At 33.3% G+C, this 23,196-nt stretch overlaps 2 protein-coding genes across 8 annotated transcripts; one reads left to right on the top strand and one right to left on the bottom strand.

Moving 5' to 3' along the window:
* Window positions 1-101: 101 nt before the first annotated feature.
* Window positions 102-10,107, bottom strand: LOC123710923 (sorting nexin-29-like). 4 transcript variants are annotated; one of them, XM_045663241.1, is made up of 12 exons: window positions 10,093-10,107; window positions 9,566-9,744; window positions 9,327-9,496; window positions 8,780-8,907; window positions 8,556-8,697; window positions 7,713-7,816; window positions 6,651-7,368; window positions 6,130-6,253; window positions 4,124-4,297; window positions 3,607-3,747; window positions 2,867-2,994; window positions 102-1,991 (listed from the first exon to the last, which is right to left on the bottom strand). In XM_045663241.1, exons 2-12 carry the CDS (start codon window positions 9,566-9,568, stop codon window positions 1,904-1,906), a joined length of 1,920 nt encoding a protein of 639 aa, XP_045519197.1. In that variant the 5' UTR covers window positions 9,569-9,744; window positions 10,093-10,107; the 3' UTR covers window positions 102-1,903. The 4 variants fall into 4 exon arrangements, with proteins under 4 accessions (XP_045519197.1, XP_045519196.1, XP_045519195.1 ...); XM_045663240.1 differs by lacking the exon at window positions 10,093-10,107 and adding an exon at window positions 9,914-10,086; XM_045663239.1 differs by lacking the exon at window positions 10,093-10,107 and having other exon boundaries at window positions 9,566-10,086.
* Window positions 10,108-10,770: 663 nt separating this feature from the next.
* On the top strand, window positions 10,771-22,103 carry LOC123710699 (cyclin-dependent kinase 11B). Of its 4 annotated transcripts, none has more exons than XM_045662793.1 (12): window positions 10,771-11,034; window positions 11,327-11,476; window positions 11,614-12,110; window positions 12,640-12,861; window positions 13,045-13,222; window positions 13,546-13,717; window positions 14,176-14,358; window positions 19,060-19,204; window positions 19,373-19,494; window positions 19,825-20,049; window positions 20,305-20,523; window positions 21,028-22,103. In XM_045662793.1, exons 1-12 carry the CDS (start codon window positions 10,958-10,960, stop codon window positions 21,232-21,234), a joined length of 2,397 nt encoding a protein of 798 aa, XP_045518749.1. In that variant the 5' UTR covers window positions 10,771-10,957; the 3' UTR covers window positions 21,235-22,103. The 4 variants fall into 4 exon arrangements, 3 of the variants coding, with proteins under 3 accessions (XP_045518749.1, XP_045518748.1, XP_045518750.1); XM_045662792.1 differs by having other exon boundaries at window positions 11,614-12,284; XM_045662794.1 differs by lacking the exon at window positions 10,771-11,034 and having other exon boundaries at window positions 11,342-11,476; window positions 11,560-12,284.
* The last annotated feature ends 1,093 nt before the right edge of the window (window positions 22,104-23,196 follow it).

The following is a 23,196-nucleotide window of genomic DNA, read 5'->3' as shown; positions in this document are numbered from 1 at the left end:
TCTGATTGTAAGGGATATATTTAATAAAACACGAAAATAATAGGATATATTAACAATAAATATAATTATATATATTATAATTTTAACAATAAATATTTGCATAAATTATACAATGCTAAAAATCTTATGAAAGATATAAAAAAGTATTAGATGTCTTAAAAAATAATGGAATGTGAGAATACATTAAGGGGCATTCAAGATAACTAAAAACTTCATAGCTTTAAACAAGCACTTAAAGATCACACTGGCCCATAAGAACTAAATTCACAATGGTAGTTTTGTGACACAAAACTCTGGTGATTATAACACTCTGTGGTAAAACAAATTTAAAAAAAAAGTGGGGACTTAAGTCAAAATAGTGCATAGACTGATTCATTTTTTATGAACAAGGGAAAGTACATTTATTAAAAACACATTAAGTCACAATAGCGTATTTAGTTTTAATTTTTTTAAAGTGATTTGAATTATGGGCCCAGCGTATAATATTGTTTATATATAGAGCGATATAATTTACGAAAATTCCAGCTTACGGTGTACTTGAACAGCCCCAAATAATGTCGATGGTTACAGAACTTTAAATTTATAGCCTTATAAACAATATAGGTTATAACATGTTTTAGATTCACATTTTTGAACATTCGCTACTCGGTTATCACAGATTTATGTAAATATACTTAAAATAATATTCTCGAAATAACATTAAACAACTTAAATAAAGCGTATAATTATTTGGTTCTCATAAATCTTGTCTGATATAAAATATACAATAATTTAATATAATAATTATAAATATACTAGTGCGGCCTTGTGTTTTTACGTGTGTTAAGTCGGTAGTATAGCATTCCTCGATAAATTTTCCACTCATATTATCTCATTCAAATTAACACTCTTCAGCTTTAAAATATAAATAAAGATTCAATGGTTATTAATTTAATCTAATTAACCAAAATAAAATTATACTTCAATAAAACAATGTTGCCACGTAGAAAATAAGATTTTTCTAATTTATAAATTGGCTACTCTATATAACGTATAACTATCACACTATTAAAAATGTAAGCGAATCTAATATTTCTACTTACTATTTTATTGTTGTCAGTAAATAAATCTGAATGACTGAATTCATTTATACTTGTTTAATACGTTATTGCTCATTAGTTTAAGGCAAGTTTTACTCTCAAAGAATCTGCTATTTCAACTAAGAACAAATTTACGAGATCCCATAGGAACCAAGGGCGGATCCTCGGGGGTTAAGACCTCCCTGGCTCTCGGGAAATTGCAGCATCACTAAGTGTGAAGTACTGTACTGTTAAAAATGACACAAATCTGTCATTTCACCCTCCCGATACGTTAATTGTAGATCCGCTCTTGAACCTTTCCACAACTGACGAGCTAAAAATTAAATTAACGGTTTGCAAAACTGTATAATCAAATCAATTAGGATACATTACCTACTCTAATCTGGCCGCTGCTTGAAATCCGAATTTAACTCTACTCGAAACATATACAACTTATTTTTACAATTTTTTTTTTAAATTGTTTTTTTAATATGATTACAAACGGCAATAAAACATCGCCAACAAGCAAATGTATGATTTTCTTGAAATCTAAGATTATAACTTTTCCATCTACTAATCCACTCGGTACCTATTAACCTATTTATAAAAATACCATCTCTATCTTACAATTTAGCTGTTTCCGAGTCAAGATCAACTCTTGTACTGACAATTGTCATTTGCCATTGAGTAGCGTGCTGGAACCATGGCTACACAATGCCTCATACAAAGGTCCACAGCTTACTTCCTCATATAAAGGAAGGGCCTTTTGTTGAATTTACGAGAACCCAGCAGCAGCAACTGCTGTTTCCATTCATATGCATAGTATGTTGATTTACACACAATGATCATATCGGATCGTAAGTAGATGCCGAGTCGTTGGAATGTTGACTGGTGAAGATATTGACGCCGTTCTCTTTAGCTGTCGATGATGTACTAAAACATTAATTATTTAATAATTAAGGCACATTAATAATACAGACACATAAAATTATAACAGTGGAAGAGACAAAACAGCGGTAACATACAAAAAAATGCGTGCGTACAAAGTACACATTGTCAGAAGTGAAACTTCTTTGTAAACGAGTTAGTAATAACTAAGGTAAAAGCCCCAATCGATGATCATGTACCAGTATATGATCACTCCAGGTATTTGTAAAACCATATTCACACTGTTTACACACTGCATACTGCTAAATAAATAATAATAATTGCTAACTAAAGTTCTACTACATACCTACTGAACGAATACAGTAACCAATATATTTATTGGTTGATGTATTCAATTCAATATATTTATAAGTTGATGCGTGTATTTCTTCTCGATCTCCCATTCTCACTCTATCTCAATCGCTCTCTCCCTTTTACATCTTCGTGACGTTTCCGTCAAACTTTTACCCTCATGCGCCTAAAGAAGTTTCACTTCAAAAAAAGAAAGTGAAACTTCTTCTCTAACTTCTCTGTTCAAAGAAGGAAAATCACAAACTATTTATATGTATTGTAAACGATTTGAGCATTTACAATTTTCATAGATAAGCATTGTAGATTAAAATAATGTTCTAAAGGTCACTCAATCACATCAACAATTTCTATTGAGACTGGAAATTACACTGATATTATAGTGCATTACTGTGAGCAAAGTCACAAGTTCACTATATCATCATATTATCTTATGGGACTGGCGTTACACACGGTCGTAATATTTATTATGACTGTAGACAGAAACGTTTTATTTATGAAAAGCTCTCAACAAAACCATGTTCTACAAAGTCTTTAAGCCAAAAAGCATATAAAATTATATGATAACTCACCCAAAGAACGGCAGAAGAGTGATGAGCTGCGAACGACTCGTGCACTCTCTGAGCTCTGGTAACACGAGCAACACGTGACGTAAGTACGCTTGAAGCGCGATGCGACGCTGTTCAACCACTCTTGCGTCCTGAAATGTAAACAAACCACTTTAAAACACCTCTATCTCAAAATTTCGAGTATATTAGTTATATGGTGAAGATTGTGCGTACTACGCAAAAACTTTTGTATGGTCTTTTTAAAAGTATTTGAATTAATTATCTTCTCAAACAAGTTTTCGATATAATGATGTCGGAAGTCAACTCTCAACACGGCGTTTACTATACGGCATTTTGTAAAAGAGACTATCATATAGATGAGTCGGTTAGTTGGCAACGTGTGTCCGGGATACTCTTTTCATACAAAACGTACTTTTTTTAATGCGCGTAATCAATTCCATTGTACAAAAGCTTTAATAATTCGATTACATATATTGTTATTTCACGTTGAGAATGCTAGTAATAATTAGCATCGGAAATTAATTTTGATTTTTACACCTCTTCCTATGTCAAAAACCTATGGAAATTGGGAACTATGGTCCGTATTCTAGAACGTCAACCAAACTTAAATCTGACAAACCATTATGTATGTGTAAAGCTTGACGTATTTGCCAGCGCTTAGGATGAGGTTGTATTTTGAGACACGACTTAGAACATGTACCTTAAGGCTAAACACACCACAAACATTTTTCAGATATTCTTACCCTTTTTCGTAACGTCTTTTTCGGTGGGAAATTATAATTAGCGATATCGGGATGACATTTCTTGAGTTGCGTATGCATTTCATAGAACTTAGCGTATCTGTGGTACACATTCCACTCCTCCTGGCCTACTTTAAGGAATATCTGAAATAAATATATATTTTAAACAGCAATAATAACCATTTAAGTAAATATGGGTGTTTATCAAAATAAGTTATCGAATACTATAGAAAATACATTTGCTGGTACGATGTTCGTTATGTTATATTTTTTTAAGGAAAATTGTATACTATATTTTCTTGTTGAAATTATGTTTTAAGTGTTATGTGTTCCACACAGTACTACATTACTACAGAACTTGTTTTTTCGTTCTATGCTCGGAATGTTTTGTGATGAGTCTGTAACGAACAACAACATAATAAATGTGTTTCATTAATAACAAAAATGTTTCGGTGGCATTCTAATCCTACGAAGCATGATAAACGTAATATATAAGATGCCAAATAGCTTAAACAGTTACCTGATATACATGATAGGAATGAGTTTTCTTCCCAACGAGGAAGGCACTGGGGATGTATACTTTAACATTTGATTCAGGACAGTCCAGAATTTCTAGTCCTGTACTCTCCAAGTCTTGCAATCGCCTTTGTAGATGTTGGTTGAATTCCATTAATTCAGCATGCATTTCTGCTACCTAAGAACATTTGTTTATTACGATTATCTGGAATGTTGGGTATGACAGAGAAAAAATGAAAGTAGAATTATTGCCGTGGAAATGACAGCGTTTAGAACTATATGTGATGTGATTAGAAAAAAGGGGACTTAGTGACAACGATACGAAGTGAATGTTGAATGAATGGTTGGGTAGACCTTGTCATACAGAGCTTTTTTTTATAAAACGGGGCAAACGGGCAGGAGCCTCACCTGATGTTAAGTGATACCGCCGCCCATGGACACTCTCAATGCCAGAGGGCTCGCGAGTGCGTTGCCGGCCTTTTAAGACTAAATCCAGAAGGGACAAGTTAACAGAACCCATAACCGAGCATGCATGGTGAATGAAATGTAAATGGATGAAGCGAGAGAGGTATATCAGGACCGTAGCAAGTTCGGTGTTCGATCTAAAGAAAAAAAATACTGTTTTAAGTTTAGTAGGGATAGAAGCCCTCGTAGTTGCCTTAAATATCAATTAAACACTAGTTGATCTTAGGGTAGAAAATTAAACACTCCAACGATGACTTGATTCACTATAACTCACTTCACTGGTTTTACGTAAACTATATAACTTCAAACTTGAACAAAGGAATTGCCCGTGCGTTTTTTTTTTAATAAGGAATCTCGCTGTTGGCCTTATGGGCCTTTACAGCTCAACTTAGGCTGTTTTGCTGAGCCTAGCTCGGCCAGAATGGCGTTTTATCCCGCGGCTAGCGCAAGGGCGTCTCCTATGAGACACGAACCTCGGCTTGGGCCGTCGCGGGGTGGTCCACCGCCTGAAGGGCAGGACGGAAACTCACTGGAGTGAGCGAAGTGTGAAGTAAAGGTCCTCGCCTTCCCCGGTGACGGCGGTTTTTTACCAGAATCTGTGTTTGGCTATTTTATTATTATTGGCCGCGCGGGCGGCTTTTAATTTATTGTTAGCTACGGTAATTGGATCGTCCGGATCGAGGCCTCCTACCAGCCTTTTTTGTCGGGAAGGGGTAGTAATTGATGCTTTTACGCACCAGCGGATTGGGATGGTGTTTAGCCTTGTCGAAGTGCCTTAGCCTTGGCGTGTGGACGCAAACTTCATCCATTGGGCTATGGTAGGGAGCTCCAGGTAGTGGTGAAGATCAACGTTTCTCACGTAAAAGGGCGCACCGGTCGCGATTCTCATAAATCGCAACTGAAACAGGTGCTTCAGTCAGCCGATGAATATAGGAGGGGGCACAATACGCAAAGACTACGCTAGCGTATGTCATGCACGGTAGGACGCAGGCCTTGTACAAGGTCACCTTGTGTATGAGAGACATGTGACTCCTTTTATTTAGGAGGAAATGGAGGCGAGAGAGGACAAAAGAGGCCTTCTTGCGAACGGCGGCTTTTATCCTACCGGAAGACATGCCGCTATCGAGTGTGACTCCTAGATATTTGACGGACTTTTGCCAAGGGATGGCTAGGGTTACCTCTTTCTTGAGGTGAGCCCGTGCCACAACCTCTTTTATAACCTCCTACCTACTCCGACTCGACCATCGAGTCAATTCGGAAAGAACTAAACGAGTCAAATGAGTAACTATTGCACAATGGCACATGTAGTAAGATTATTAAGAATATGTTTCAAAAAAAAATGTTGGGAATTTAATTAAATAAATATTAAAAGCTACAACACGCAAACATTTTTATGGTTACGTATTTAATACGATAAGATAATATGTTTTTCGACAATTTCAGTTTTAGGTCCTGCCAATTCTACTGCTGCTGTTTATGATGTTAATATCTGATTAATTTTATATCTGGACTAAGGTTACAAAAGTTTACACTATACTAACAAACCTGAACTAATTTTCGTTCATACTGTGTTACTTCTTCATCCTGCCCATTACTAGTTTTCATTGCTTTTCCCATTTCCACTGCTGACATATAGTTCCTCAATTGTTCCTTTAGTTTATCGTTTTCTCTGAAAATAAACGTATGGGGTAACAAATATTTAAAAGATTCAGTGAGACCGTATTATGTCGCGAACTGAACTTCCTGACTACTGTTGACCAATCACAAACGAAACGCTTCATTTAGCCGTTGCTTTTAGTCCCTAAAAAGTAACAGAAATAGACGCAAAAACATTTCTCTACTATTGAGACTGTAAGAAATAATACAAATCTTCACAATGAGCTTGTAACATGCCATATTTATTTAACAATTGGGAGCAATATGATCAAGAATTTGCTTTTCCATATTGGACCTGTGCTCACTAGAAACTTGTAGTATTTGTTGTAAAACTAAATAAAGAATGAAAGTGAATATTTTAGCTTAAAGTAATAAATACAGCTCAAAGATTTCGGCATTCAATCACTCACTTGCTAAGATCTAACACAACTTTTTCCAGCTTCTGTATCTTATCTTTACTTGTATGTTCGATTTGGTTATACTTAAGCTGTAAGCTTAGGAACTCCTTTTCTCTACATTCCAACACAGAATCCAGTGCCTTCTCATCGGGCACACTCTCGTCCTCTGTAAAACAGAGCTCCAAGCACGAAGTACTTCCGTCTATACTACCACCCACTTCCTCACTATCGCTTTCATATATCTTCAAACAATTCACGCTTAAATCTGATGAATCATCTCGATTCTTTTCAATACTAGTTGAACTCATGAAGATTTCCTTTGCGCTTTCCGATAGCTTTGATAGTATTTGTAAGGGGCTCTCTATAGATTTAACACCGTCTGGGAAGAAGTGTCGAATGCCAGTTTTGTAATCCGAGCTTGTGGGTTCACTTGTCGATGCTGTGGGCTGTGCCATTTGAGGATCAGGAGAGTTTAAGCAAGTGGCTGGCGCGCTGTTCCACGACTCGGCCGCGCCATCTATTGGGGGAGTTTTAATCGGCGTTTCTACCTTATTCTTTCTGTCTTTGTCGAAAGATATCACTTGTCTCAAGGGTTTTCTTTTTGTATGAGACGGTTTCACTGGTGTAGGTAGAGGTATAACGAGTTCCGCTTTGGTCATATGGCTATTGTTCTGTGAATCATTCAACTCGGCTCTGTCGATAGATAACGCAAATAAAACTGTTGATAACCCTGAAATCAATTAGATACGTCGTGGCTAGATTGTAAAATTGACAATTACATAAAAAGGCTTATCTTACCTACCTTACCTAAGAAACGGGCTAGTAATCGAAATAATAAAAAAATGCATCATATGTGTGAATTTGTCAAGAAGAAAGATAAATGAAAAACCCATGCCGTCTAATATTAATTATACTAAATTTTGTGAGTAAACTAACCTAACAAATTACTTGATTTTTTCACAAATGTTCAATTATTTAGATTTAATTTAACTTGTATGTATGACACTAATATTATAAGGTTTTTGTTAAACTGACAAAAAACTTTAAATGACAGTTTCACATAATGAAACAAACCTGCTGCCATATTAGGAAGTAGGTTTGCTTCTGCACCACGGACTATAGCCCCGTCATCATAATATTCCAATAAAAGTCCATGACAAATCCAACTTTGTAGATATCTAAAAATCAAAAAGGTATTTCAAATAAACAAACAAGCAGTATTTTATTAAACATATTAATACTAGCAAAGCCCCGCAGTTCCACATAAAAACAAAAATACATAATGCAAATATTTCTTCTATAATATTAGAGAAGAGATTTATTTGTAGAATTTCTTATTTTCTAATAGTGTCTTAAAACTTCCCTATACACAACATTCGACGTAGTTTTGTTTTGAGGCAGCAAAATATTATCATGTTTTGGAGTTCCGATTTGGGATAGGTCAACATACAATTGCCTATGTGTACAAAATTCTATTTCGTCTATCATAAATAATTTAATCAGATTTCATATGGGCAATTTTTTCCCACCTTGGGTTATATTATTGCATTGTTAGGAATCTGATTTGAAAATGTAATATAGCCTATCAGTCAGTGAAAATTCAGCTTTCCAATGGTAAAATGAATTTAAAATCAGTCCAGTTGTTTTTGAGTGAAATTACAAACATACATACAAAAACACAAATGTTTCTTGTTTATAATATTAGTATATATATCAAAGATGTTATTAGGGACAATTTAAGTATGAATTTTAAAAACTAAACAGCTATAAATACAGTTTATTTTATATTATTTGTTGTTTACTAAATCTCCAGAAATACAATAAGTACTTTTGTGCATATATTTTGTATAGAACTAATGTATATAATCATATTTTTGAAATCAAATCAAAAATTATTAAACTTTTGAGGTTGCTTACCTTTCTAAAGATCTTTCATTTAAAGCAGCTCTTAGGAAACTTCGAAAGTAACCTAATGGTGTGTTTATATTTGTTAAAATTTTAAATCTTTCTTTCTCATGTTTTGTTAAATGTAGACAAGAATAGCTCCATAGTGAATTACCTTATAACATAAAATAAATAAAGTGTTAAAAAAATAACTAAAGTGTTAAGTATAATAAGTTTGGTATCAAAAACTTACTTACCAACATTAATAATGTTAAAATTGAAATTCAGGCCAGCCGTAACAAAATTCTGTAAAGTATAGTTAGACAAATTTGTCCTTAAACCGTGGCTTAGAACTTTTTCCCACTTCTCACATAGGTTGACTATTCTGTAAAAGAAAATTTAATCTTTTATTGGTGAGCTGGTGTCTAAAAAACTAATCACACTAATGCACCAATCCTTACCCGTATCCATCATAAAACTCCCTCACATAATGCAGAGGTGACAACAACATAGGAAAGTGATTGGTAACAATGAAGGTAAGATCACGTTGACATTTGGGAACAAGATGGACACAGTTATAGCCTCTGTCATTAAGAAATAAGGGACAGAACTGGAGGACAATCATTCACACCAGATCCAACTCTAAATTCAACCATGATACTTGGACATGAGTTACCAATTCAGAGAGACAGATGTGTATACACACTTATACTATTATTTACAACATCCATATTCTTTTTGTAGCAAACAAATACATTTTTTGTGATTATAGCAAAGAATGGTAAAAAACTATATTATACATGCCTTATATCATCTTCTGTAGCTAATTCAGATCTTCCTCCAAAGCGGCTTTGACAGTTTTCAATACAAATAATTAGGTCTTTAAGTATTAGCTTAGCATTTTCTTTTCTTTTTTTTAATTCCTCATCCCTATTTTCAATTGCACTTGTTATAGTGTTTAAGAAATTTGTGGTCTGTCAAAATAATATCAAATTTTTAAATATTATAATTAATTAAATATGAAAGAAATTAAGTTATCTTACCATATTTATGATTTAATAAATTTGTAATAAAGATAATAATTATCCATTCATCATGGTCATTCAATGCAATTTCATACATGCATGTATAGCATATTTACATAGTGGTGGACCCATGCCGATCAAATGATTCAAGTGGAATCCTTTGTAGGTATAATTGTTCGATTTCTATTATTTGTAGACTAAAAGTGTAATTATATAATTTTAATAAAATAATAATACAGTAGTGAAACAAACGTGAAGTTTCATATGCCATAAATTACATAATTCAATGCCCAATTAAATTACAATAAGTTAAACACTGAATTCATCAACAATCTTAATTAAATTGAGAAGTATTTATCATCACACCTCCGTATAACAAGAGGTAATCAGAAGTCAGATTTACATTTGATGTCCTTATTTCTTACATAATACCTAAAACAATAGTATGTAAGCTTATATTTAATTTTTAATAATTTATATTTAAAACACTAATCAAAACGTAAATAAACTAATATGAATGAAACTGATTTATTATTTAACTTTACTTTCTGTAGTCATGCTGCAATCTTTATAAACGTATTTTACGGTAGTCTGTAGACCGACCACAGATTACTTTAAACTGTGGCTTTAGAAAATACCTCAGGAGAATAAGAAATGTGTCCATTAGAATAAGAATCACAAAGCTATATTATAATACTTTTGCAAATGTGATCTATTTAAGGTAAAATAATTAGTAACACTAATAAAAATACAAATGGATAATTTAATTACCCGACGAGGCACTAGACCCTACTGATTCCTAAAAATCCAGTAACGCTCTTGCGAGCCTTCTGTTAGAATAATAGTTAATGGGCGGGGGTATAACTAAAATCAGATAAACTTATTTATTTCGAAATAAAGGTCAAATATGAATACTGTTATTTCATGCTAATGCCGATATTTAGGTATCGGATAAGACCATACGTTCCATAAAATACAGTGAAAATTAAAAATGACCTATTGCCATCTATTTTTATGAAGAAGTGAAATCCTTATTTGTTTAGCTTTTTATTGCAAACGTTAAAACGTGATTGTAACGTGTATTGATGTCTTTTATCAATTATTACTACATATCATTTAAAAATCTTTGAAATATCTGACCTATATATAATGTATGTATGTAGTGTTCTGTGGTGTGACCTCTATGGCATATACTTTATGTTTTACAAACTCAAGATGGCGTCGAGTTGTGCTTGTTCTTGAGGAAATATTAAAATTCCATGTTAATGGTTTTTCGGGAAGTGTGTAGAATATAATTATTATTTCTTTTCGTGTATTGTGTGGATTATTAGTTAGTTGAATTTGATTAACAACTTTGAACTACTGAACTTGACTGAACGTTTGACTACCAAAGCTTTTGGACATTCAATCATGAGTAACTACGAAGACGATCAAAGTGAAGATGGAGAATTAGCACGTAGCCCCGTTCAAGATGAAATGGATTTTAGGTTTGTACTAAACTTCGTACTCTATTATATTGTTATTGTAATATGTATGAGTAAAATTAAAGATGACTGTCGTAAATACGAATGGTAATTGTAAGGTTATATATATTGCCTTACTATATTGTATTGCATTATCCTAAATCTTGTCTTAATTTTCTTGCTAATATATTTGACATAGGCTCAATGTAGAAGGCTTTCGTAAACATACCCGACGTTTTGTGTAGATATAATGATTGTTCAAATTTATTTCTAAGGTAATAAAATTTATTTAATGTTAATAAATATTTTTATTTAGTTTGTCTGATGAAGATCGAGATAATCCAGATGCTTTAGTTATAAAACCACCCCAAGCTGTTATTCGATCACACAGGGACAAAAGAAACCATAAACATTCAGCCAAAGAAAGATATAAGGAAAGTGCCAGAAAAGAAAAGAAACTTTATAGGTAAGTCTTTTTTCTTATTTTATTTAAGAAATTGAATCAATATATTATTTTACCTTTGTTTAATGTCAATAATATTATTTAAGGTCTGACTGATTGGTCTGGGGATGTTCAACATCATAATTGCATTTTTTCTACAGGGACCGTGATAAGTCAGACAAGATAAAGCGAGAAGTAAGTAACAATATGGATCGTGAAGACATACCTAAAGACTACTATAGAGATAAACAATATTATAGGGAAAAAGACCTTTATAGAGAAAAGGATATAAGAGAAAAAGATATGTATCGAGAAAGAGAAATGAGAGAAAAGGATGGTTATAGAGAGAAAGAAGTTTATAGGGAAAAAGATCCATATAGGGAAAGGGACCACTATAGAGAAAGGGATGTTTATAGAGAGACAGCTTACCGAGATGTTGGAAGACAAAGAGAAGTTTACAGAAGTAAGGAATTATATAAAGATAAAGATGTACAAAGAGAACGTGAGATGTATATTCATAGAGATAGGCAATACAAGTACACTGAGGCTGAAAGAAAACATCTTGAAACTGATAAAATTGAAACAAGACTCAGGATGGTGGCAGATGAGAGCAGAGGCTCTCATAATCATGAAAAAGAAAATAGGGATAAAACATCAGGTGATAAAGAATTGGAGGATTTAAGAAGTAGATTATTAAGTAAAAGAATGACAAAAGAACTTCAAACGCAGGATTCTAAAAAATACCCTGAATATGAAAAAGATTTTAAATCTGCTTCTAGACAGTCCTATGATAAATTACATTTGGAAAGAAAAAATAGATTACTTGAAGCAGGTATGTGTGTGTTAACTCCCTTAACCTCCCAATGGGGTATGGGGCAGACACATTTCTGAGTCTGTTCTTCTGATAACTTTTCTTATCACAATGTGATAATTTTTCTATATTTCAAACTAAATAAATTATGGTTTTTCCTGAAATCAAACCTCCAACTATTCTCCATCAATATGACCAGTTACTATAAAACTTTTCCTTACTACACTTCACACTTACAATTTTTAGGAATATTATAGCAGGCTTGTTAAACTAATCTTCTTTAACAGTGTTAAGTAGAAACATAAACTAGGTATAAAAAAATTGGAAATCTTGTTATATTAAACAATATGTATTAAGTAGGTTTGTGCTATTTCAGAAAGGGAAATGGTAAAAAGGAAACATGAGTCTCGAAGTGAATTAGAGGCTCGTCGCGAGGATCGCCGACGTCGCGGCAAGAAACGTTCAGTGACACCAGAAGAGGGTGGCAGTAAAAAGAATAAAACATCGCATTCCCCCAACTATGGTGACTCGGTTGTAGAGGTCTCGGATGCTAGTGATGTTGAGATGAAGACTGATTCACATTCTGAGCCTGAAGAAGGTATGTTTTGTTTAAAACAATACAACTTCTTGAAAAACGATATATTATTTGTAAAAATATAGATACCATTTTTAAATTATATATGTTAACTAATTGATTATTATGTACTCTTAAAAATATTGCTAAAAGATTAATTAAGTTAAACAAGCAGACAAGACATTTAAAATATTTTTTGTAATGTAGGTGAGCATTCAAACAGTGACACGGAAGACGACAGCTCATCAACAGAATCGGAGTCGGCTAAATCGGAGGAAGATGTAGAAGAAAAAAGTGTAAATGAGAATCCCAAACCTAAGGCGCAGTCTAAATCACCTTCACCAAAATCAATTCATGCCAGCCCATCCTCTCATGAAAGTCGAAGGTAATTTTGGGACCTTTTTGGTATTATGTAATTTTTCAAAACTACTGGAGATCTTTACAATTAACCTGCTATTGCAAAACCATTTCAAACCTTTATTTACAATATCAACTCTGTATGTAAACAATAAGTTCTTAAATGAAAAAAATTCAGGTTAAATATAATTTCATAAAAATATTATCTGTCTGTGGACTCAGTTTCCGCACTTATTCTCTCAGTATAAAAAAATAATACTATAAAACTTCTTGTGTCTAACATTGTACTCTGATGTGTATTATGTCAAACTCTGTATGAAAAAGGTTTAAATAGAAATAAATAAATTTCAGGTCTCTCTCTAGATCAAAAAGCAGAAGTAGATCACACTCGTTTTCACCACCTCCACCAGATGAAAATGGAAAAACTCCCATTGAGGAGGTAAAGCCCACTGAGGACGATGAAAGTGCTAGACTTAAAGAGGAAGCTATTAATTCATTACCTCCGTACTTCCCTGCATTACAGGTAACCGATTCACTTAGAACAGTACAAAGTTACATTTATTTCGGACACAAAAATCCAGGAACCGTTTAATAATATTAACAATTTAACTTAATTCTTCTTAAACCTCGTCATACAATAACTCCATACATATTTGTTTTTTTTTTTAAATTCTTATAGATGTCAGTAGCAATACGAAATAAATAAATAGTAAGTAAATACAATATTGACAATAAAATGGAAAGAAAAAATAGCTTTAAATGCTGCTAGACTGACTGATTTTCTGGTGTCTTGTGCATAGAAATTTGTGTTGTTTTGTGTGTAAGGTAATTATAAACTTTAAAAAAGTGGTATTATTTTGTGATCTTCAGTTGTTAACTGTATCCTCCATATTGTGTTGACGGCATATAGAACCAAATTAAATGTTTATTTAGTTTGGCTTCTGCGAATTTCCTCCAAAGTTAACTGAAACCGTTTTATAGGGATGTCGATCAGTTGAAGAATTTCAATGTCTAAATAGAATAGAGGAAGGGACGTACGGGGTCGTTTACAGAGCTAGAGACAAAACCACAGAAGAAATTGTCGCTCTTAAACGGCTCAAAATGGAAAAGGAGAAGGAGGGATTTCCCATAACATCGCTGAGGGAAATCAACACTTTACTGAAGGTAGGATCATATTTATTTATTTAAACCTAATTATAAGCTCACTTGGGCCATCATAACGACAAACTGAGGTATACCCTTTGTTCCTCCGTAGCATAAGTTGAGCCCTCGGCTGGCTCCCTTGTACAATCCCATTATTAATGCATTGTATTTTATTCCAACAGGCCCGGCACCTCTTCAAGAGGGTTGTGCTAGAGGTGTGACCCAATTGCAAGGGTTAACAACTTCGAAACATGGGCGGGCCTAAGTATCTTATAAGGAATTTATTCCAGGGGATAACGAGGCATTCTTTTTGAAAAGTAATTTTTTTATATCGACGATTTTCTGAAATGGCAATACAAACTTTTGATATAATGGAACTCGAAAAGGTAACCGTAGTTTAGGATAAGTGTATTTGAGTTATATCATTTAAGTTATTAATTATTGGCAGAAGAATTTTAAAAGTTAATGTTTGACTGTCAAATACACTGATATAATCATGATTGTATTCTTCTTAGTGGAATGATTGTAATATAACTGGACCTGGCCTACACTTAAGTAAAGAAACTATGAACTAAGTTCCTACCATATTAATAAGTGATAAGCATTTAGTAGGTTGGTATATATACTATATATAGTAGTATGAATTTCACTGGATTTCTAAAGGACGTGAGAATTTTTACTTTATAAAGCAATACTAAAAAAGCACAAACTTAACGTTACAACTAGTTACAAATTTATTTAGAAGAGTATTGTATGGGCCCTTTAGATAGATTTATTAACACTTAAATAAAACTTAACGGGTGTAAACTCCAATTCATAGTATTTATAACTCGATATTTGCGACGGCACCCGGGTTCAGCAAGACTGGCACTTCAAGCCGTCGAGACATGGCGTTTATATCCGTTAAAATGTTTTTGTTAAAATTTAAAAGTCTAAAGCGATATATAGGCAGTCTTAAAGTTCAGTAACAAGTTTATCCAAAACTATTTTAATCACTAGTTTCTTGTTATTTTTTGATATTCCTTGATGTGCAACGCCTTAAAGTTAATTACTATATCGTTCATGCTATGTTGGTTATGGTAAAACCCTAAGTTGCTAATCGTAATTATGTTGGCACGAATTTTGTAATTACAAACAGACCTTTAGCAGAGATTTTTTTAGACTGGTTGACAGATGACTTGCTACAGACATCTTATATTTAACAAAAACTTTACCACCTACAAGAGCATTCCCAAGGCACTATAGTTTTATTTTTGATAGTGTTTAAAACGCCTCCGGAACCTGAATAAGAACTCGATTACTGTAACTTTCAAGATTTTGTAACATTGATTGATTTGAAGTTCCGGCACTGACTCAATAATCAAGACTTGTATTTTCCTATATCTCTCTTTTTATTGCAACATAAATACAATTAGAAAAAAAGGCCGGTCGACATCGTATTCGTTGCCATGATTACCAATATTAACCTTCACCAGGATGGCCTACTCTGGCTCTTTCACGTATTTTGCAAACGTTTTTGACATTCATATAAGCATGCATTAAGTCGCATCTAAACTGAATAAACGTATTTTGATTGATTGGTTGAAATGTATAAACACGGCACAACTGTTAGTCCATGTCATAAGACCTATTTAGTTATTAAACTAACTCAAGAGTCGATACCTTTATACGAAAGTAGTTTGAATGAATGACAGTCATTGCCATTTTTTCTGGATATCTAATAGTAATAGGTGTCTGGTACACGTACCATTGTCTAAAGTAATCCAAAAGAAAATTCTGCATTCATTCATTCTTTCAATCTTAAATTTTTTTTAGAATCAACAAACTTTATTTTACAAATTTTGAAACTGGCCGGAACTGTTCGTTGTGGATAACGAAATAAATGGTTCATAAATCATATACCGAGACTTAATAGGTTTTAAACTATATCTAGTTTGAATTGACTCACATTTCTGCTTTTATAGATTTAACCAAAGTATTTGTAAATGTTTATTTTACACATACATTAATATATGAATATTTACATAAAATACACAAATAAACAAATTCCAGCAAAGGTTTTCTAATATAAAACAAAATTACCTGATAGAGACTGTTATTTGCAAAAAGCATCAGTGTTTTTTGTTTTATTGGTATTTATAAATCACTTATCTGCCTGTTCTCAGCATATCAAATACGCAATTTCACTGAAAAAGACATAATGCTTTAGTTTTGAAGTCTTAATTGATAGATTTCGTTTTGTGAATAAGAGGTTTAGGGTTATAAACTCGTCATCACTAAGCGCTACGATGACTCCCGTATGCCAAAACCGTATTGGATTTGGTTTACGGGAATCTAGTTTGTTACCAGTGCTGGTAAGATTCAGAGAATCTTCAATCTGAGTATACCGGTTTTATAAATGTTCTTTATGCTAAAAATAGTGGTTAAAAGTTTTGCCTTTATCTTGTGCCAATAATGAGTAAACACAATGAAATACTTTACCTTATACAAAAAGCTGTCTCGCATTATACAAAAAGATCCATAAAATTTTTGGCCGTGCCAGTGTCATTTAGATGTCTTCATTCATCGATTTTTGTCATAAATAGTCTTGTTTTTGTATCAGACTGCTACATTTAGCTTACTAACTACTTAGTTTAAATGATGGTCTCGGAAAATAGTTCCTACAAATTACGTAGTTTTTTTTTAAATTATTCTAACCGCCCTTAATAAGAAGCCACACCTTTAACCGCTATTAATAATGAATAAGAATTCGAATAACTTCATGTCTTTCATTACCAAAAGCATGACAGTTCACGAATAGTATTTAAAAAATCTCAATCATGATTATAATCTAATACATTTAGATAATAATAGAATAATAGTTTGTATTGCCATGTCAGAATATTTTTTTCAGGTCGATATTACAATGAAATTAATAAACAAACACTAGCAACACATTTTTGAGGAAAGAATTGTCTTAACGGGCAATTTCGCTTTTATTTTGTGTATATTATACATTCTGTGTTTTAATCTAAGTTATTTGTAAAATCTGATGTGTTCTATACTTAAGGTAGTTTATATTAATGCATAATTGTGGATGTCATTATGTATTTTTTTTACTATTTCATCATTTTACATACATGTCATGTTATAAATGTTAGGGGTCATCCATAATCCTAAATTAATTTATAGTCCCTCCCAAATATTATTTAAGATTTACAATAACCGAATATAAATAAATAGTCTCCTTGCGTGTTTACTGTATTTGAAATCGATTGGAAAATAAGAGATATTTTGTTTCATGTAAATCTCTTATTCTTCATATATTTGTTTATATTTTGTTATGTACGTAGTAAATCTTACCTTATTTTACTTTGATTTTTAAACTAAGCAGTCTTATACACGCCTTAACTAAAATACTTGGACTAGGTTAAATTTTGTTTACTCTGTGAAGAGGCAAGATCTGTGTTTTGGTGAAAACTGTTCAAGACTGATTTAGTTATGAAAACGGAGGTAAATAGGTTTTTATATATTGAATTTCTGTGATTGCTTTAAGTTTAGATATTCTGTATATACGACTGTCACTAGACAATAGTTTATTTATTAATATCATTCATTTTGGGGTTAGGGTGATATTCAGAAACAAGACTTAGCTAACCTCGACTCCCGTATGTCATAATTCAGTACATATTTGACGTACGGGAGTTAGGCTTAAAGTCTCGTTTCTGTATCTCTAAAGCTAAGATTCAGAAACAACTGTCTCTGAGTCGGACGCAATACATTTTTGGCATACTTGAGTAATACTTAACGTTAAGTTTTGACTCTGAATCATACCTTTTTTCTTTCACTATCAGAATGTTACTTGAATAGATTCAGATTATAATAGTGAATTTTTTAAATATTTGTATAGACTATCCACATTTAGCAGTCAAATATCTGGTAGTGAATATCACAACTTCTCGAAAGAAAATATTTCATTTATCAAGACTAAACTGTCATATCTCCCCAGTAATTACGGATGGCCCCTGAACCTTATCAAATAGTTAATGATGTGAACATGTGTGTTTTTTTTAAGTTTGTATTCAGATTTTACAAAGAACGCGGATTTTAAAACTAAACAATTCTTGCAATTGAGTCTGCATCTACCATTCGATACAATGTTTCTAGAAACTTCTATTTATTATTTCGTTTAAGACTAAGGCTTGATTTACCTGTCAATAAATCTTTATTTATTTACGCATTAAACATACATATAACAAATAGGTTACATAAATCATTAGGCAACGGGCGCAGTGAGTATACAATAATGCTTACGAACAAAGTGATAATAAAATTCTCAGACCGAAGTACAATTTTCATCTGAAGTACCAAGTATATAAAATTCTATATAATTTCATCATTATAAGTTGTAGATTTATTGAAACGTTTGATCTAGCCTTAGCTTTAATGAACTATATACATATTGTAACGTGAGTCACACTGGAGTCGATTGTGAATTTCTTATTTCAATACTTTTTGTATACCAGCTTACAAAATGTGTAGTCCGATTTTTCAAATGTATTGTGATTGTTTTGTTAAGTTCAGAAGAGCCACATCCATGCGCATGCGTTGAAAGTGTAGCAGAATTCGAAATATTACGTTTACATTGTATGATTATGATCAACATAAATCAGCAAGATGGATTGATGAAATTTTACAGGTTTGTTCGCTCACGGGTGGCATACCCTTGTTTGATTGTTGCAGGGCCAGCATCCGAATATCGTCACGGTAAGGGAAATCGTAGTGGGTTCTAATATGGATAAAATTTTCATCGTTATGGATTATGTCGAGCATGATTTAAAGAGTCTTATGGAAACTATGAGGAATAAGAAACAAGTGTTTTTACCAGGTTGGTTATTTGACTTATAGGTTTTTCATGAAATTGAGATCTAAATTCATCCATAGAGCGCTTTTTCAGAATTTCCATACAATTATGTTACTCTGTTGACTGACGGATACTAGATAAAGTTGCGCAATCCAACTTAGTGTTTATCAATTTTACAAATACATTTTGCAGGTGAAGTGAAATGTCTAATGACGCAATTGTTGAGAGCGGTACACCACTTACATGATAATTGGATTTTACACAGAGACCTCAAGACTAGCAACCTGTTATTGTCACATAAAGGAATTTTAAAGGTTAGTTTATTTATATTTAATTTAGTATATTGTTATTAAAAACTTAAGTTTTTACAAGATACACGCCATTGGCTAATTCTGTAAATAATATATGTGTGATACCCTGATACCTAGCCGGCCTGAATAAATAATGTTTACTTGTTTTATTTATAATTTTTATAATACTTAAGTAACATAACAAATCGCTTTTTCCTGGTGCAGAGTCCGAATAATGTTTATCAAGCCAAGCTTCAATCCTTATTTTCGCTAAAAAGATTGGGAGAGAGTGAGAAAGGGAGATCGAGAAAAAATATATAAAAGAATAAGGTTATCTGGCGATTTCTTTTCTAGGTCGGCGATTTTGGGTTAGCGAGAGAGTATGGGTCCCCTCTACGTCAATATACGCCTATCGTGGTCACGCTTTGGTATCGAGCTCCGGAATTGTTGCTTTGTTGCAAAGAGTACTCCACTCCTATTGACATGTGGAGTGTTGGGTGCATATTCGCCGAATTCATTACAATGAACCCTCTGTTCCCTGGCAAATCTGAAGTCGATCAATTGAACAGGATATTTAAGGTGTGGATGGCTTTTTAAGTTTTTAGTAATATACGGTTTGATAGTAAACAAATATATGAAGTTCACAATTGATAGTAAACGAATATTTGAAGTTAACAATTGATAGTAAACGAATATTTGAAGTAAACAATTGATAGTAAACGAATATTTGAAGTTAACAATTGATAGTAAACTAATATTTTAACTTCAAATTAAGAATTTACACAGTAAAATAGATTTAATAAAAACTTATCTAACAGAGTTGATGTTTTGCAGGATATGGGAACCCCATCAGAATTGTTATGGCCGGGATACAAAGAGCTACCGGCTGTTCAGAAGATGACATTTGCAGAGCACCCTCCGGGAGGTCTCAAACAGCGGGTTGGAGCTGATCTGCTGTCTGAAGCGGGCCTTGCCCTCTTGCAAGGGTTCCTCACGTACAATCCTTTAAGGCGTGTCACCGCTGATGCAGCACTTGAGCACGCGTACTTTAAGGTAACTTAATTATTTTATTTGTTACTTATCCATCGATATTCCATTACTGTTCTAAAAAGCAGTTAATTTTCCAAAAGACCAGACAATGTATGACAAGAATTGAATTCAATTATTCTATATGAGTTGGTGAAAAACTAAAATTTAAGTTTTTTTTGTGTATTATTTTTAGATGTTTGTTTCCATATTCCAGTTAGTTTAATAAAATTATTTATTTAGTTTTTTCTATTAGCATTATTTTCTAAGACTAAGTTAAGAAATGCATAAGGGCAAGGTCAATCGTAAGTTTATCTGAATCGTAAATTTGAAAGAAAACCGTAATCCCATATTATTGTAATGAAGCCTGGTAGAATATAATTTTTGTAAAGCTTTCCTCAACTTTTAAGCATCGTAGATTCTATATATTTTTAAATTTATAGTAAAATAATTGTAGTAATAGGAAGTATTTAAAATTCCTGTTATCTTTTTGGTCTTGAACTATTTGTGACGTTGTGTGCACAATTCCAGGAGAATCCAGTGGCGATCGACCCGGCAATGTTTCCGACGTGGCCAGCCAAGTCCGAAGGCAACCGTCGGACCACCCACAGTCCGAAGCCCCCGGCAGGTGGCGCCGCTTACGCTCACTACGCGAGGGCGGACTCCGACGAAGCCCTGGGATTCCAGCTTCAGGCCCGATCGCTTAACGTCGCTCCGGGTTTCTCGCTCAAATTTTAAACGCAAGGTTCATATTCCAGAACTCCGAACATTGTCTATGATATTTGTGTCAGTTACAAGATCTAGAACATAATTTCAAAAATTGTCTCTGTGACTGTGAGAATGTAAATATGGGCCTCGGTGAGACAGGAACAGCTAATTCAGCATCAACTCAATTTTAATCACTGTTTAGGGCTTAGACAAGTTAAATTTAACTGGTCTATCTTTTTAAACGGTTTCCTTTTAGTTTCGGGTTAGTTTTTAATACATAGTTTATGTATCAGAAACGGTAAGTGCAAATGTAAGTTTATTACATATGCATCCAAACGGGAGTTTGATATACATTGGTTATTGAGTTATAACGCAAAGACCACGCAAAGGACAGCACTGTCACATATTCCTGTCTCACTGTTCGTGTTAAGTAAAGTTAAAATGAAAATGTAAAAAAATGTACAAAAAATTATAAAAGCATTTCTAAAATATAAAAATAATACTAACTGATTTCAAATCCGATGTGTTCATTTATCATTTGATAATTACGAAGACTGTCACGCATACGTTCATTTCAGTTTTGCAATTTTCATATACATTGCGTAATTAAATTGTAAAAAAATATTTTTGTGTAATAATAATAGTTAATTGTCAAATACACAATCGAATGAACAGTTAACCGACTCTATTTTAAAATAGCTGTTATATTTGACTCTGTGAATTTACCTCGTAACATTCTTTTAGATAAAGTGTATCTGCGATAATAACCGAATTTTCTATCAAGCTGTAATGGAACTATTAAAATTGATACAAATGTAAATACCTCTTACGATTAACGATAATTAGTTCGTAGGTTAGACTTAGTAAATATGTGGTATAATATACCTTATGTTTTGACATACTGTTTTTTTATTTTAAAAATCCAGATCTTTTACTACTACAGAACACAACTACCCGCTTGCTAACGTATAGGATTTGGACATACGTGAGTCACACTTAAGGCTACCACTGACGATACGTCCATAAATCCGAATGGAGTAGTCGTCGTCCAAAATCGTCCCATGAATGGTAAAAAAATATTCCATTTGGATGGACGTCAGACAGCCCTGGATTTCCAAACGGATTGAAATCCATGCGTCCAGGCCAAATGGACGTCATCCGCGGCCGTCCGTCAATGTCAGAAACGTGCGCCACGCCATATGGAAGCAGTCCGTGAATGGGCGAAACGGCGTCCATTTTTTTGAGGTTATTGTTTCAGTTTATGTTTTGATGTCGATGGTGGTGCATGTGCTGTTTACCTGTCAAGCGTTATAAAATTTTTTTATTATGTCTTTGACCGCGCGTGACTTTGTGTTGGAAGTAATAGAAAAATATAAATCATATCCATGTTTATGGCAAGTAAAACAAACTGATTATCACAACAGAGAAAAGAGAAATGCAGCGATGAATGCTTTGTTGGAATTGTTTAAAACAAAGGATCCAGAAGCCAACCTAGATACGGTTAAAAAAAGATTACCAATTTAAGAAATTGTGTAAATAGGTTTCTTTTTGTCTTTTTAATAAAATACACACAACTGCTGCCAACCAGTAAAGTATTGTTATCCATAGTATTATTTATTTCCGTTCCGTACGATTGCAAAGTTCGAAGTGACGCCATGCATCCAAATGGAAGTATTGTGAATGGTACCGTATCTCGATAAATTTCCATTTGGACTGCATCCAAAAGGAAGTCTACTAAATGGACGTATCGTCAGTGGTAGCCTTTAGCGCTAAATCTCGACTGACAGTGAGATTCAGAAACGAGACTTACCGAACTATGACTAGGACAAAACGCAATACGTTTTTGAAGTACGGTAGTCAAACTTAACAAACAGTACAGTATTTATCTGTATTATTTACACGATTATCCGTTTGCTGGCGCTAGATCAGCTTAGTCTCGCTCAAGTCGCCGTTTTCCATCACTTGGGCTATGTCCAAGTTTCACTTTAAGCG

This window comes from Pieris brassicae, chromosome 6 (assembly GCF_905147105.1).
Source record: "Pieris brassicae chromosome 6, ilPieBrab1.1, whole genome shotgun sequence".
Classification (NCBI taxonomy): domain Eukaryota; kingdom Metazoa; phylum Arthropoda; class Insecta; order Lepidoptera; family Pieridae; genus Pieris; species Pieris brassicae.
This window is presented reverse-complemented; position numbering and strand designations above follow the sequence as displayed.